The 15,109-nt window shown below is 31.8% G+C and overlaps 1 protein-coding gene across 3 annotated transcripts in view; it reads right to left on the reverse strand.

Moving 5' to 3' along the window:
- LOC143064607 (integrin beta-3-like) overlaps nucleotides 1-3,798 on the reverse strand; it is a 44,632-nt gene extending 40,834 nt beyond the window's left edge. For 2 of the 3 annotated variants that reach the window (XM_076237540.1, XM_076237541.1), the window contains exon 1: nucleotides 2,217-2,398. In XM_076237540.1, coding sequence (XP_076093655.1) covers nucleotides 2,217-2,280 — 64 coding nt within the window. In that variant the 5' untranslated portion in view covers nucleotides 2,281-2,398. Of the gene's footprint in view, nucleotides 1-2,216; nucleotides 2,399-3,674 lie in introns of those variants that run through there. The other variant, XM_076237542.1, reaches the window with a different exon arrangement.
- Nucleotides 3,799-15,109: the final 11,311 nt, after the last annotated feature.

Here is a 15,109-nt window from a genome sequence, read left to right on the forward strand (position 1 = left end):
CGTGATTTCAGGCCAGCACTTCAGATCTTTTTATATAAAACTTTTTACTATATACATAAGACAGGAACATATATATACTGTTCCTATGATAAGACAAGTGCCGGCTATGCTTCTGTACTGTGTGGTCTGTAAAAAAGACAAACGTAGTATCTAAAGCTTTAGGGGACGGTAACGAACAGTTTCGCTTCAATTCGACTACCTTTGTGGTAGGGGCCCGGGTAGGGGTTAGCAGCTGTGCATCGAATTCCTACCCATCTCTTTTACATTTTGAGTTACAAAACAAAATCATATAAACGTGGGCCCTACTGTATATTTTTTGACAAAAAATAATACCTGTGTATACGTAAACTAACTAACTAACTAACTGACAGTAACTAACTCATTTTATTCAGTATAAAATCCAGTACAAAAGGATCATCGCTGAAACACATAAAGACATATAAAAAAAAACGTATTTGTTTCTGCCTGTATATAGTTTGTTTCTGCCGAAACATGTTTTATATGACTTTGATGGACTTTGATCTTTAGCATTGATCATTGATGCTATTTTATCTGGAACTATTACTGATCATTACTAGCATTCTAACGTTAGTTTTAGATTTTACTGAAAGATAAGAAGATTTGTCAAATACATACATAAGATTTTGAATAGTTTTCCCGGCGATCACGGGAACTCTTTCAAAAAAAGTTCTGATTCATTATAACAGAATCATATAATACAATATTATATATGTCTCTGATTTCAAGTACTTATGATTAAATAACATTTTCTCGACGTTTAATATATAACCAAGGATTTGTACTATACAAATCCTTGATATATAACATATCAAAAGCAACATATTCCACTGAGCAGCTCGCACGTGTTTAGGAGGAGTGTCTCAGGCTTAGTGCCGTATGAAACAGATATGAAAGCCATGATACATAGCTTTGCCGAGGGAATTGTTCCCTATCTTGAAATGTTAAATATATATTTATGAGTGTTAATTTCACATGACGGACTATTATACCAGAGACATATATACACACATATATATATACATGTATATATGTCTCTGATTGATGTATTAGTGTTTTGAAAATAAATGCAATTCAAATATGGCTCAAGTTAACTGCATGTCAATTCATACCATACGTGCAGAGACATAAAATACACTGTATTGTCTCTGTTTCGTGTTACTACATGATAGGTTTTAATAGTGAAAATTTGTTTGTTTTCAATGAGTTCAAGTTATTTGTTAATTTCCGGAAAGGAAATCGTGTAGAAAAGATTTCAATTTTATAAATAAAAAACTAAAAAAACTCTTGTATCCATAAATCTATCATCATGATAAAAAGAAAGTAACCTAACAAATCACAAATATACTTTCATGACCTCTAAACATGCTAAACGTCATGCCAGTGCAATGCCTGCAAAACAATAATCGCCTATTGACTATCTATTTTTCAGCGTAATGTGATGTAACTGCTTATTTGTTTTTATCTGTTTTGTATGCTTTTGATAATGTTCAATGCAAGCTAAACTGTTCTTTTGATATTTTGCATAGTGCATAGAACATATTTAAAAGAAGATGTGGCATTGCCAATGAGACAACTCTCTACAAGAGACCAAAATGACACAGAAATTAACAACTTAAGGTCACCGTACCTTCAACAATGAGCAAAGCCCATACCGCATAGTCAGGTACATACCTGCATTTTTCATTTATATTGTATGTGTATGCTTAAAGTCCTGATTTGCTTTGATGGTGTAGTTATTGTGTGATAAGTATGAATGCTTTGTTTAAAACGTGCACGTTTAAATGTTTTGTCTGAATCAGACGATATTAAAGCACAATGGAGCTTTTTTCTGTATACCTATGTCGTCTATAAATAATGTTTTTAAACTTATCAACCTAGAATTTGTATAGTAAAACTTACTATACAAATCCTTTTATCAACTAAACCTTGATTTTTTTCTTCATTTATTTAACATATTCTAGACTATTAATAAAGCGTTAATTGAAATTTCAAAATGGTTAACAAGACACTTTAAACACACTTATATTATAAATAATTTAATTTACACTCCTAAATAATTTGATCGAATTTTAAAATTCTTAGGAAGGATACGTATTATTCAATTGGTTTTACTCATGCAATATAATACTCAATTATGTTTTAATTTGCTTGTAACTTTAGAGTAAACTGAGATCTCACTTCACAAAAATACTTACAATTTACAAGAAATATTAACAATAAAATCCATTCAATTTTTAACACAGTCCTAGTTAACTCCATTTTGTATTATATAAATGTTTTACTGTATCAAATTTCCTGTTTAACATCCGCAACAAAGTCAAGTTCCGGGTGTCACAAATACTTTTAGTCACGATGACCACACATTATCATCATTTTATACACAGTGCAATCTTCTCATATGTAAAATACATTTTATACTATCTTCTTCTTTAAATTGTACAAATAAGGATTAATTGAATTATTCGTTAAGAAAGGAAATAGAACTAGGCTTATTTCCTTGTACTTAAAAAAAAAGACTCTGCACTCTCAATAATGTCTATTGGACTTCCTTGTGCCATTACATACTACACTTATAAAGTTTTGTCTATACCCCATGGTGTAAATTGGAAGATTTTATGCTAACATGTATTTTTCTTTTTCAAAAAGAAATTAAAAAGATTCCTCACATAAAGGGTTAAGGTATGATTTGTTAGGAATTGTATGATCGAACTTGTTGAAACGCTATACAACGAAACTCATAGGTTATTACGCAAGATGCGCGTTTGTTCTACATATATACGATTCAGTAGCGTCCGAATCACACATTTAGAAGGCCAAATATATCACAAAGTTAAAAGCATTATGAATATAAAACTCCAAAATGTTTTGTCAAATCTTGCTAGGGTTATTTATGTCCAATTATAGAAACACACTAAGGGCTAGAATGTTTACAAATATATGAACAGTAATATACAGAAAGTTACCGCTTCAAGTAATTCAACATTAAGCAATTTAAGGTATGTAAAACACATATACTAACAGGAAGTAAAAAGTAATTACAACTTTATCATGTTTATACATGCTGCATGTCACATTGTCATTTTTTGGTTCATAAAAGCCTAGTGTGCTCTATCTTTGAAGTGACGTTGTTAATAACATTGATAGTATTGGAGGTCCCATATCTCACTGGCATTAATTCAGAAAAATATTTTTTAATGAAAACATTTTGCAACCAGTATGTAGTCCATACACAAATAAATACACATTCGAATTAACATTTTAAAATTAAGGTACATAAAATGTTGACGACAATAAGCTGAACAAAAATGAAGAATGATAAAAATCCGGAAGAAGGAAGGCCATGAAGATCTACAATTTCAAATATGTTCATTCGAACTTCAAAGTTAAAATCAGTGACTTTCATCACAAACAAAAAACTCATGACATGTAACAATCATACCAGTACATAACAATATATATATATATGTGTATTTTCGATATGATAATAATGAAACACTTCATGAATAAGTATACATTGTACTACCTTAAGTAGAGAGGGGAAGTTGTATGTATGTATTAATAATTAACTGTGTTTTAACAGTGTATATAGTTTGTCATGATTTATTATTAATAAAAGCTTATTCATTTTATGTAAATAAAACATTAAAACTTACCTGCAAAACATATAATAACGGAAAAACAAAAAAATAGGTGTAGAAACATTGCTAATCGCTCTACTGCAGCCAAACAAGCGTGTTAAAAATACATAAATTGTCAGATTCTATTTATATATATACCTACATTTAGGAAATAAATTATAATATATTCTTTTGCACAAACACACTAAGTCTATTGATCACTGTGTCGTTGTTCGGATGGAGGTCTTTTCCATAATCTAGCGATTTAGAATGGAGCTGAGAAATCTGAACAAACTTAATTAAAATCTGATATTTTTATTTGCTCAAACAAACGTTTATAAACAGATTGTGTTATTTATTTTGCCATTTGTCTTCTGTTTTTAGAAAATGTATCTGTATTTATTTACAGAGATTAAAAAAAATGTATATTATTTCTTGTGTGTTTTAGTGCCAAGTAGCACACCCATGAAAGTGTAATTTATAAAGAGGAATTTTTGGTAATGCGCGTCTATGGATAGTTTATTTCAAAAAAACTGCTTGGTGACATTCAGACTGTCGACTCCTGGACGTGGTGGTGTATCTATACATCCTGCCAGTGGCGGATCCAGAACTTTTCATAAGGCAGGGGCCCACTGACTGACCTAAGGGAAGGGGTGCTCCAGTCATGCTTCAGTGATTGCCTATATAATCAACCAATTTTTTTCCCACGAAAAGGTGGGGGTGGGCCACCGAGGCCCCCTTGATCCGCCTATGCCTGCACAAACCCTCGGATGTCTCCAAACAACTTGCAGGTCTCTTTTTTTTTTATATGCAACGTATTTGGCACTCTCTGAACCACCGGTGTTTGAACACAACGTATATTGAATTTAATTAATGAATTTGGACCGACAGGACGTTCCTTTATATATAAGCAGCCAACCATACGCATTCCTTCCAACTTCATCTTGGTACTTTTAATTTTGAACACTATTATGACTTTATGCGGTTTAAAACGTAATTATGAACATATATCACGTGCAACGTGGGAAAAGGTAATATCGATATTCAGGGCTTTAGTACTGCATTACTATTCACTTGATCGATACCAATGTTGGTGGACTGAAATCAACTCCATAGTCAGGGTATAAGTACTGTGTTACTCTTCACTTTATTAATGCCAATATTTATGGACTATAAGTCTCCGAATGTATCAACTCCGTAGTCAGAGCTGAGGTACTGCGTTGCTATTCACTTGATCGATGCCCTGTTGGTGTACTGTAAATTCCCGAGAGTATCAACTCCATAGTCAGAGCTTTAGTACTGCGTTACTGTGCACTTTGTTACGGTTGGTGGACTGTAACTTCCCGTAGAGTATCAACTCCATATTCAGGGATTTAGTGCTGCGTTACTTTGCACTGACCTTTGTTACGGTTGGGGGACTAGTAGTTGTCGACAGTATCAACCCCATAGTTAGGGCTTTAGTACTGCGTTACTGTGCACATTGTTACCGTTGGTGGACTGTAAGTTCCCGTAGAGTATCAACTCCATATTCATGGATTTAGTGCTGCGTTTCTTTGCACTGACTGGCCTTCGTTACGGTTGGGGGACTAGTAGTTGTCGAGAGTATCAACTCCATAGTCAGGGATTTAGTACTGCGTTACTGTGCACATTGTTACGGTTGGGGGACTAGTAGTTGTCGAGAGTATCAACTCCATAGTCAGGGATTTAGTACTGCGTGTGTGAGTTCGTGGTCAAGTGCTTAAGACCGATGGCTACAGTGCTGAAGGTCCCGAGTTCGATTCTCACTCGGGCTGCTAAAAATATCAGCACATCAGAAGGGTAATTTTCACCCTCTCACACACATCTCTGGTACCCAGACCGGAGTTTAAACTAGAATGGGTACTTTGGGGGCCTCGGTTGGTCAAAGTTGTCCCTTACTTTGACCTGGAGATCAATCTTCTGATATCTCTCTGGTTTGTCTGTTTCCACCGATGGGCCCGGTGGTTCTCTCCGAGGACTTCGGCTTCCTCCACCATAATAACAGACTGCCCGGTGTCCTAGCACTCCCTTTGTGTTGGGTGGGGATTGATTGTCCTTGTAAAAATAATTGTCGTATAAACATACGTTAGTGACACTTCGGATATCGGAGGCATTTACCAGTACATACATACTGCGTTACTGTGCACATTGTTACGGTTGGGGGACTAGTAGTTTTCGAGAGTATCAACTCCATAGTCAGGGATTTAGTACTGCGTTACTGTGCACATTGTTACGGTTGGGGGACTACTGAGTAGTTGTCGAGAGTACTGATCAACTCCATAGTCAGGGCTTTAGTTTTGCGTAACTGTGCACTGACCTTTGTTACGATTGGTGGACTATAAGTTCTCGAGAGTATCAAGTCGATAGTCAGTACTACAGTTCTGCGTTACTGTGCACTGTATCAATACAACTGTTGGTGGACTGTTAATCCCTGAGAGAATTAACTCAATAGCCAAAGCTTACAGAATACTCTGATTAACAACACATTTTTCTTAATAACCCGCTGATAAGTTATATCTGTTTTGATTTTGGTATAGTGACTTTGATAGAATGTAGACGGATAAAAATACGCGACTAAAGCAAACCACAAAATATTCAAAGTACTATGAGCAACAAAATCATTTATTTTGTAAAAAAATATTTCCGTTCTCCAATTATACTGTATATCCTATAACAAAATTATTTTCATTTACCTGTGTACATTATTCTATTTGGCGGTAAGGTTATTTGTTCAAGATTTTGGTTGACTTTCTGAAATTATTTAAATTATCATAACGGTATATTGCTGTTGCCTTTATTTATTTATTCCTTATTTTATTGATTTTGAATTTACATTATGTCATATGTCAAATTTATACGTTCAGTGTATGTTCATTTGTGTTAATATGCCATTTCAATTGATATTTTGTAGTGTGTCTTTCTATGCTGTGATGTTATACTATTGTTTCAGGTAAGGATGAAGTTTGGTACCTACAAAACGTTTAAACCCGCTGCATTTGTTTGCACTTGTCCTAAGTCAGGAACCTGATGTTCAGATGTTCAGTAGTTGTCGTTTGTTGATGTGGTTCATAAGTGTTTCTCGTTTTTATAGATATTAGACAGTTGGTTTTCCCGTTTGAATGGTTTTACACTAGTATTTTTGAGGGGTCCTTTACAGCTTGCTGTTCGGTATGAGCCGAGCCTCCATGTTAAATACCATACTTTTGACTTACAATGGGTTATCTTTTACAAATTGTGACTTGGATGGAGAATTGTTTCAATGACACTCATACCACATCTTCTTATATCTATTTAAAACTTTTTATTCCAGTTAAAAAGAAATGTCTGAATGAAATTACCTCCATAACAAACTTCGATTTGAAGATTGCTTATAACTGGAATCAGATCATCACTTGGGACGAATATTAATTTGAATATACTGCTGTCTACTTTTTCAGGCAATTTGAATGATACCAATGATTCTGTGGCTTCTTGTGGCTGAAAACAAATTTCATGTGATATCTATGAAAAGTCTTATGAAATGAAGGGAAAAGACATAAAGATGGCTAGTAGTGTTATGTCAGATTTGTGAGTATATTTGAAATATATTTGTCTATACGATAGCATTGCTAGTTCTTTATCTTGTTCTCGATGATTTTTATGGGTACAATACCACATATTGTGCTACAGATTTAAATATCATATTCTACCTTTTTTCTTTTCCTTGTAATGAAAAAATATATGTTCAAATGACCTATTTAAGCTGAGCAGAAACACAGTTTACCTTTATATATTTTTCAACTTCAAGCGTCACATATTTTACATTTATGACGTTAACTTCCACAGAAATAAATGTTACAGGAACATAACTAGTGAAAACAATGAATGATTCATTTGTTGATAAAGAAATATATGTTCAAATGACATATTTAAGCTGAGCAGAAACACAGTTTACCTTTATATATCTTTCAACTTCAAGCGTCACATATTCTACATTTTTGACGTTAACTTCCACAGAAATAAATGTTACAGGAACATAACTAGTGAAAACAATGTATGATTCATTTGTTGATAAAGGTGACCATGAAGTTAGTGGTACGCCTGGTTTTTGCAGAATGTCTAAAATATCTTTTCCATGTTCAATCGACGATGGTACTATTGAAAAGTTGTCAGTAGAAGTTGTATTGAAAGGCTGCTCATCACATCCTGAATCAAATTGCAAAAATTACGATATATAAGAAAATGGGATATTAGCACAATAAAAATAGAAACGTTCTAAGGTAAACTGGACCGTGAGTAATTTTGTTTAGGTAATTTTTATTTTAAACTTCATATAATTATTACAAAAGGGAGTGGAGATAACCTTAGAGTTTTTTTAGATTTCAAACCACAAGCTAATTAGTACAATATATAGTTTAACCTTTCCGTACTTTTGAATATCTATTCAAAGGGGTTTTCACATTGGAAATTGTTTCAATTCCAAACAATGTCACTTTTTCAAAACGTTAAAACAGCTTACGTGTAGAAATAGCTCAAGAAGAAGCAAATCAACTATTTGACTGCGACGTTTTTTATTCAAAAAAAAATAATTCTCTTGTTTCTGTATATCTAATAACATTCTTATCGTTTTTGTTCTGATGTATAATTTTTAATACAAGTACACAAGAACAAATTATCCACAATATATATATTCTTTAAATACAACTTATTACATACTTGATGTTGTTGGTTTTGGTTCTGTTGTTGGTAGTTCGGTTACTTCTGTAAATGAACAATATCAAATGATGAACATTTTAATATAGTAAACTTTCTGACATTAGTCGAGATATAGTAACTGTGAACAACTAGACAAGGCGATATAGTTGTTGTATTGTCTAACGGCTACACCTCGTTTAAAACACATTTCGATGATATAGACAAATATCATTTTAAACTTCTAATAAACATCTTTTTTATATCATGGCTTAATTGATCATTTATGTTAGACGTCATTTAGAAGGCACCAGACACTTAAAATCATTAAAAAAATCTTTCGCTTCTTTTTCGCAATCCTGTCTGTTCTTGATTGTTACCTTCAATTCAACTATTTTGTGTTCAAATATCGTCCAAGAAACAATGTATTGCACTTTAAATGAATGGTTAACGATAAAAAAAAAAAAGACACCAGTTTATCGAATATCATTCGTAAAGAAATATAATAAGTATGGATTTTGAATTCTTCGCATTTGTATTAAAACACCAATAAGCAGTAAAATATTACATAGGGTCTGAACTACCGGAATACACTATTATTAATATATTCTGCCTTGTAAATCGGTCCTACTAAAAAGCGCCCGGGAAAAGAAAAAGCGCCCCGAGAAAAGAAAAAGCACCCGGAGAAGGAAAATTAGCGCCCGGAGAAGAAAATTAGCGCCCTGGTAAAGAAAATAATAATATTTAATAACAATATTTATTTTCCTTAAAAAATAACTAATCATTGCTTGTTTTGTCCTTAATATAAATGGGGATATGTACGATGCTACATCTAAAGTGTTGATGTACTTTTACATTTTTATAAATTGTATATAAGTAAGTAAATAAATATAAATAAGAGTATATAGAAGAATCATGAAAGACATTGTCCTCGATCAAAATGTATATTTTGTTACTAAAAATAATCAGTGCCTGAGGTCTAATATTTTCGCAACTGCACGGTGAACACTTTTTTATACAGATGCTAAGATAGATTTATTATATCTTTTTTATAAAACTAAAACTGTTTCAATGGCTATGGTAATCAGGGTTTTAATGCTTAGACTTAAATTTAAACCAAACACCTGCTTTTTACCCCATTTTTTTAACTACGGTACATGTATAGTACTGCTTTTTTGCTGATTTATTATGTGTACCTCTTTTAATTTTGATTAAATTAATATTTATCTGTGAAATTTGAGTTGTCTTATACATTTTTAATTTTGATATCGTTTTTGAAAAACATGTCTGTTGATGTCTTACATGTTCTAAATCTTCCGCATAAACTGTGATCCATTATTATCAGTCGGCTTTCTAAATAGTATTCATATATTATTGTTAAAATTGAAATATTCATACTTGTTTTTGTGCTTTATTACAAATGTCTATTATCTGAATTTGCAAATTACTTGTCTAAAAAAAAAATCAATGTCCATAACTTAACAAAGTTGTCTCATGCCATTAAAATATATCCCGGGCGCATTTTAGTAGGACCCTTGTAAATGGGAGAATTGGTTATATCTTTAGGGCTTTTGGAACCTGAAAAAATCGTTACAAGCCAATTAAGTTCTACAATGCAAAGACTTTCTGTTGGACTAAGGTACACACAATTCTGTCACTGATGAGTCTTTTGTAGACGAAACGCGCGTCGGCGTATATACAAAATTAAGTCCTGGTATCTATGATGAGTTTATTTCCTAGCCTCAACCTTCTACATTACATCTTAAAAAACTGTCATATTTTTTTTTTCAAAAAGCATGGAGTGCTTTCATCTTTGAAGTCCAGTTGATGAAAGTATAAGAGGTCACATATTTCAATCACTAGATACTTTGCATTCATTAATGTAATAAGAAAACCCTATTGTTGCTGAAACTTTTGTAACTAAGTGTTCTAAAGACAAATATAGATATATTCGGATCAGCATTTACAATTAAAAGATATTTCAAATTTTGACGGTACGTAAAGAAAAATGAAGAATGATAAAAATCAGGAAGAAGGAAGGTCATTCAGATCTAAAATTTGAAATCGGATAACTCAAACTTCAAAAATAAAATCAATGACTTTAATTACACAAGAAAAAGTTTTGACATGCAACAATCAGACCAATACATAATTAATATATGTATTGGCAATATGAAAATAATGAAACAATTCATGATTAATGTTTACATTGTACTACCTTGAGTTGAAAGGGGAAGTTGTATGAGTATTGTTAATTAACTGTGTTTCAACAGTGTATTTAGTTCCTTAAGCTTATGTACTTTATGTGAAAAAATAAAACTGACGTGCAAAACATGCAATAAATGAAAAACTAAAAATTAGTTGTAAAAACATTGATCACTGTGTCGATGTTTAGGTGGAGGCCTTTTCCGTAATCTAGTTGTTTTTATTTGTTTAAAGAAAGTGATAAGAAAATTGTATAATCTATTTTGCATATTTTCTTCCGTATTTACAAAATGTAACTGTATTTATTAACAAAGATAAAAACAAAGGTAAACCTATTTATTTTAGTTGTGTTAAAGTGGCAAGAAGCACACCCATGCAAGTTTAATATATAAAAGAGTTATTTTTGGTAATTTACGGACGCTCAGTATTTCTGTACACCCGGGTACACGTTGTGCAGGGGACAACAATCGAAATGATAAAAAGGAAATATGAAATGACAAATATTAACACACCAAAGACAGATTATTGGGTCTAGTAAACAATCTTATCTAATCTTTTCCCTTAGGAAAGTAAGTTTTGTATTGCAGTGAAATTTTTTCTTTAGAACGTGTATTAAATATTTCCTGCCAGTTATTTGGCAAGCAATACGTAAGCATCACAATTATTCATAGGTAAAAATAATTCATATGGAACAGTATAAGGAATATTCTTATGCAATAGTTTTATCCAGTTTGAACTGAAATATATTTCCCAAATAACAGTAAAACCAACTGTTGTCGGGTTGTCAGAAATACAAACAGTTCATGCTCCAGTAGTGGCACAATGCATGTTTTTGCTATTAAAAATTATGTGACAAGTCGCATCCGGTGATGTTTATCACTGTCGTATCAACAGTGAAATATAATTCTATTTGGCGGTGCTTCTGGAATGATGCTTTACATAACTGGAAAATTCACAATGAGAAAAATTATCTTTAATGCAAAATCGTTTGTAACGTTCTCTTTGATTGTATAACGTCACTAATTGTCATGCATCAATTTGAATTGATGCTATGAAAATATATGCACAAGCGAAGACGACGGATGACAGATTTATATGAGTCAAAATAAGAAACAGCATTTTCTTGAGAGTCTCCTTTATGAAATATCGCTCATTAGAATAAATGATCAAGTTGGCAAGAAGAGGAGTACAGATAGTTCCAACATGAATGCGTGTTTCCTGTTGAAAAGTACGTCCTCCAAACATAACGAATACACTGTCAATTACAAAATCAAACATTTGATGATGTTAGTTGAAAACAGCATTCAATCTGGATCTGAATGGTGGTTTTATTCTAAGTTTCACTTGTCTCTTTTTATAACAAGGTATTTGTTTCCGCTCTGGCCATTATCAATTTTATAAAACAAAGTTGGACATATTCTTTCAATATGCATTAAGTTAAGAAAGAAGAATAATAATGTAAAGGGTATAGCAGTCAATTTTTTTCCCCTTCACATTGCAGTTCGACAGAGTAGCTTACATAGACTTCAATTGAACGTTGGTGAAAAGTTGGTTCATTGGCAATCATCCAACAACTCCTTATGTTGATATAGGTGTAGTAACTATTTTTTTGTTAATTTGTTGTTTTTTTACAATTTGGAAAGAGGCTTTGTAGGACATTTGGCAAACACAAGCACGTTTGTTTGAGAAGTTGCGACGAAATATTTATAATATCCTGTCCAGAATAAAGGACGTAAAATATATGCACAAATCTCTCTTATACGATTCACCAGTCGAAAATCATGGTTGTCATAATATCTAATATAACGGTAAATACGGTGCATGAGCAAGGACTGGTTTAACAAAATAAGAAGGAAATGAGTGATAAATTGTATGACGTAATTTAAAGGAAACAAACTTTTGATTATAAAGGAAATAAAAGAAATCTTTGTATTTTGTGAAAGGTTTTAGAAATCATTTTTTCTATACACATTCTTGTCATTGATTTCGTGATTTCAATTTCGGTTTGTAACCTCAGAGTTTGTAACATGGTTATTTAAACGTAACTTGTCTTTGTTTCATGTTTAGAAGTAATAAGAGACAAGTGTAATCATCAGTTATAAGGAAATTTGCCCAAGTTTTTACATTTTTGGGCGAGGGGAGTGAACAATGATACAAGTACATAATTAGAGGCCTCATGAAAACCTCCCAAACTATTCAACATCACATTTAAGCTTTTCAATTGTAAAAATAATGTTTTTGTTGGAAAATATCGTGATATTTGACAACTGGTAGAATAAAACTGATGATAAGATATAAATAAATGTGATCATATCCGATCGTCTTTTCGATGTAATAATTTTTGAAATTCTGTTTGTTGTTTAAATTTCCAAATGCGTTCTATTGTTTTATAGGTTAAATATATATCCCTTGATTTCTAAATTGTCTCCATCGTCATCGTGGAATCAGGAGACTAACAAATATTGGAAAAGTGTCGTTTTCATAAGTGTTTACTATGCTCTTATTTTACAAGACCAACTCAATGAACCACATTATCATGTTTTATAAATATATTGTAATTTCAATGTAATTGCTTATTGATTTGAATGATTCATCTTTCTTAAATGTGTGGTATGTTTTTGTTTTCTCTTTTTTTACAAAATTATAAAATAATTCGGTGCAGAGTGAGTTTTTTGTCTGAGGATCTTATATTGACTATTATATTGTATTCGACGACATGAGAACTTGAACACATGGTGTATATATTGCAATAAATTCTTGTTGCACTTTATTTAAGTTATATTCCAATGAGTTTTGTTGCCTATTTTGACATCTTAAATTGAAAGTTATGTTTGATAATCAGAAGACAACAAACTCTATTCAGATGACCTGCCATCAAAACCGTTTAATGTTATATTGATAGGGGAATTAAACATTTTATAAAATGAATGGTCCGAATAAAGAGGTTAACCGTAAGGTCATCTTTGTTATGGTGATGTAATGTAGTACCAATGTTACCATCAAATTATTTTCCAATAGTGTAATAAAACAAACCGCCAAGAAGGTATTTGAAAGTAAAAAAGTTTTGTTTTAAATAGGTTTTACTTTTCTTTACTTTAATTTTGTTTGTTTTGTTTTGTTTTTGTTTCGTTTTAAGATCCATTTCCTTAATTTTCCGGCTCCTAATGATACTTTCTAATCAAATTGTCTTCAACTACCATAAAAGGGAATTATCCAACACTTGGCGCTTACTATTTGACCCCCTCATTTAATAGAAATTAATGGTATATTATGATCGTTAGAAATAGAAGACCAAAATACATATTAATATAAAAAATGAAAGTAAATCGCATAAATATTTAACATATCATACACCTCTTTTAAATAAATAAATTTCTAATTACCATTTATCATTACATGTCAATTCAAAAGCACCAATATCTACTTGATGATCCACTTCTAAATATCTTTAAGATGTAATTAAAATTTATTAGAAAAATATTTAATGAATCCTTATGTTTCGAGGTATAAAACCGCGTTGTTTTCTTGAAAATTTTCTAATACAATGCCAGGATGCGGTGGAAATCGGTGAGTATGATGAATGCTGATGTATTTTTAAATAGTTCATAGAAGTATAGCTACATATTTTAAATTTGGCATTTTGAAGAGCTCGTATCATATTATTTCGGTAGCGCGGGCATTTGGACATTTTAAACTTCGAGAAAAATTGGCTTTACAAGTAACAACTCATTTGAGACCATAACAGAACTTTTAAGTTTCTTTATTTAAATATGCATCTTCTAAGTATTGCTAAAAATTTTTAAAAAAAACTAAGTAACACAAAATATGCTGTTTAATTGCATCGATTGACTGTTGTTTCCTTGATACATATCCGTACATAACCTATTATTTATATTGAACTTAGTGATATATCGTTTACTTAGTTTTAGATTTCCCCTTTTGGAATTTTGAATCCTTAATTCTTTGGAATTTCAGTGAGATAACATAGAAAGGTAGTAAACGGTACGTCATAACTTCAGAACAGAAAAAAGTATAACATATTTTAAGTTCATTGAGATACAAATGAAGACGTGATTATTCTATGGGGGAAAACAATAGATTGTTTCTTGTCTTTGATAATGTTTGTTTTGAATTCTAATTGATACGATTTCGTTGCTGTTGGACTGTTAGACCCGAGAGTATCAATCTCATAGTCCGTGCTCAGGTACTGCCCTGATTTATAACATATTATAATAAAATTCCCCACTGATAAGCTTAGAAATTTTTAAGAAATACGGTTACAATTCAATGCTTTATTTAAGAAATAATTCATGGAAGCCATAGATTTGTTGGAAATTTACACACGGCAAAGGCCATGTGTAAATTTACAACAAATCTATGGCTTCCATGAATTATTTCGATTCTAATAGGACAAATATGATCATTAAAAAACTGAAGCGATGATGGGTACGTGTGTGTGGCTGTTCTATTTTACCCACTGTTAAAATGTTTAAATGTAAAACAAATCTAATAAACCTGCATGAATGATTTCTTAACTAACCGCTAGAAAAAAAATGTGATTACTTTTTTTACTTCTC

This window comes from Mytilus galloprovincialis, chromosome 2 (assembly GCF_965363235.1).
Source record: "Mytilus galloprovincialis chromosome 2, xbMytGall1.hap1.1, whole genome shotgun sequence".
Taxonomy (NCBI): Eukaryota; Metazoa; Mollusca; class Bivalvia; order Mytilida; family Mytilidae; genus Mytilus; species Mytilus galloprovincialis.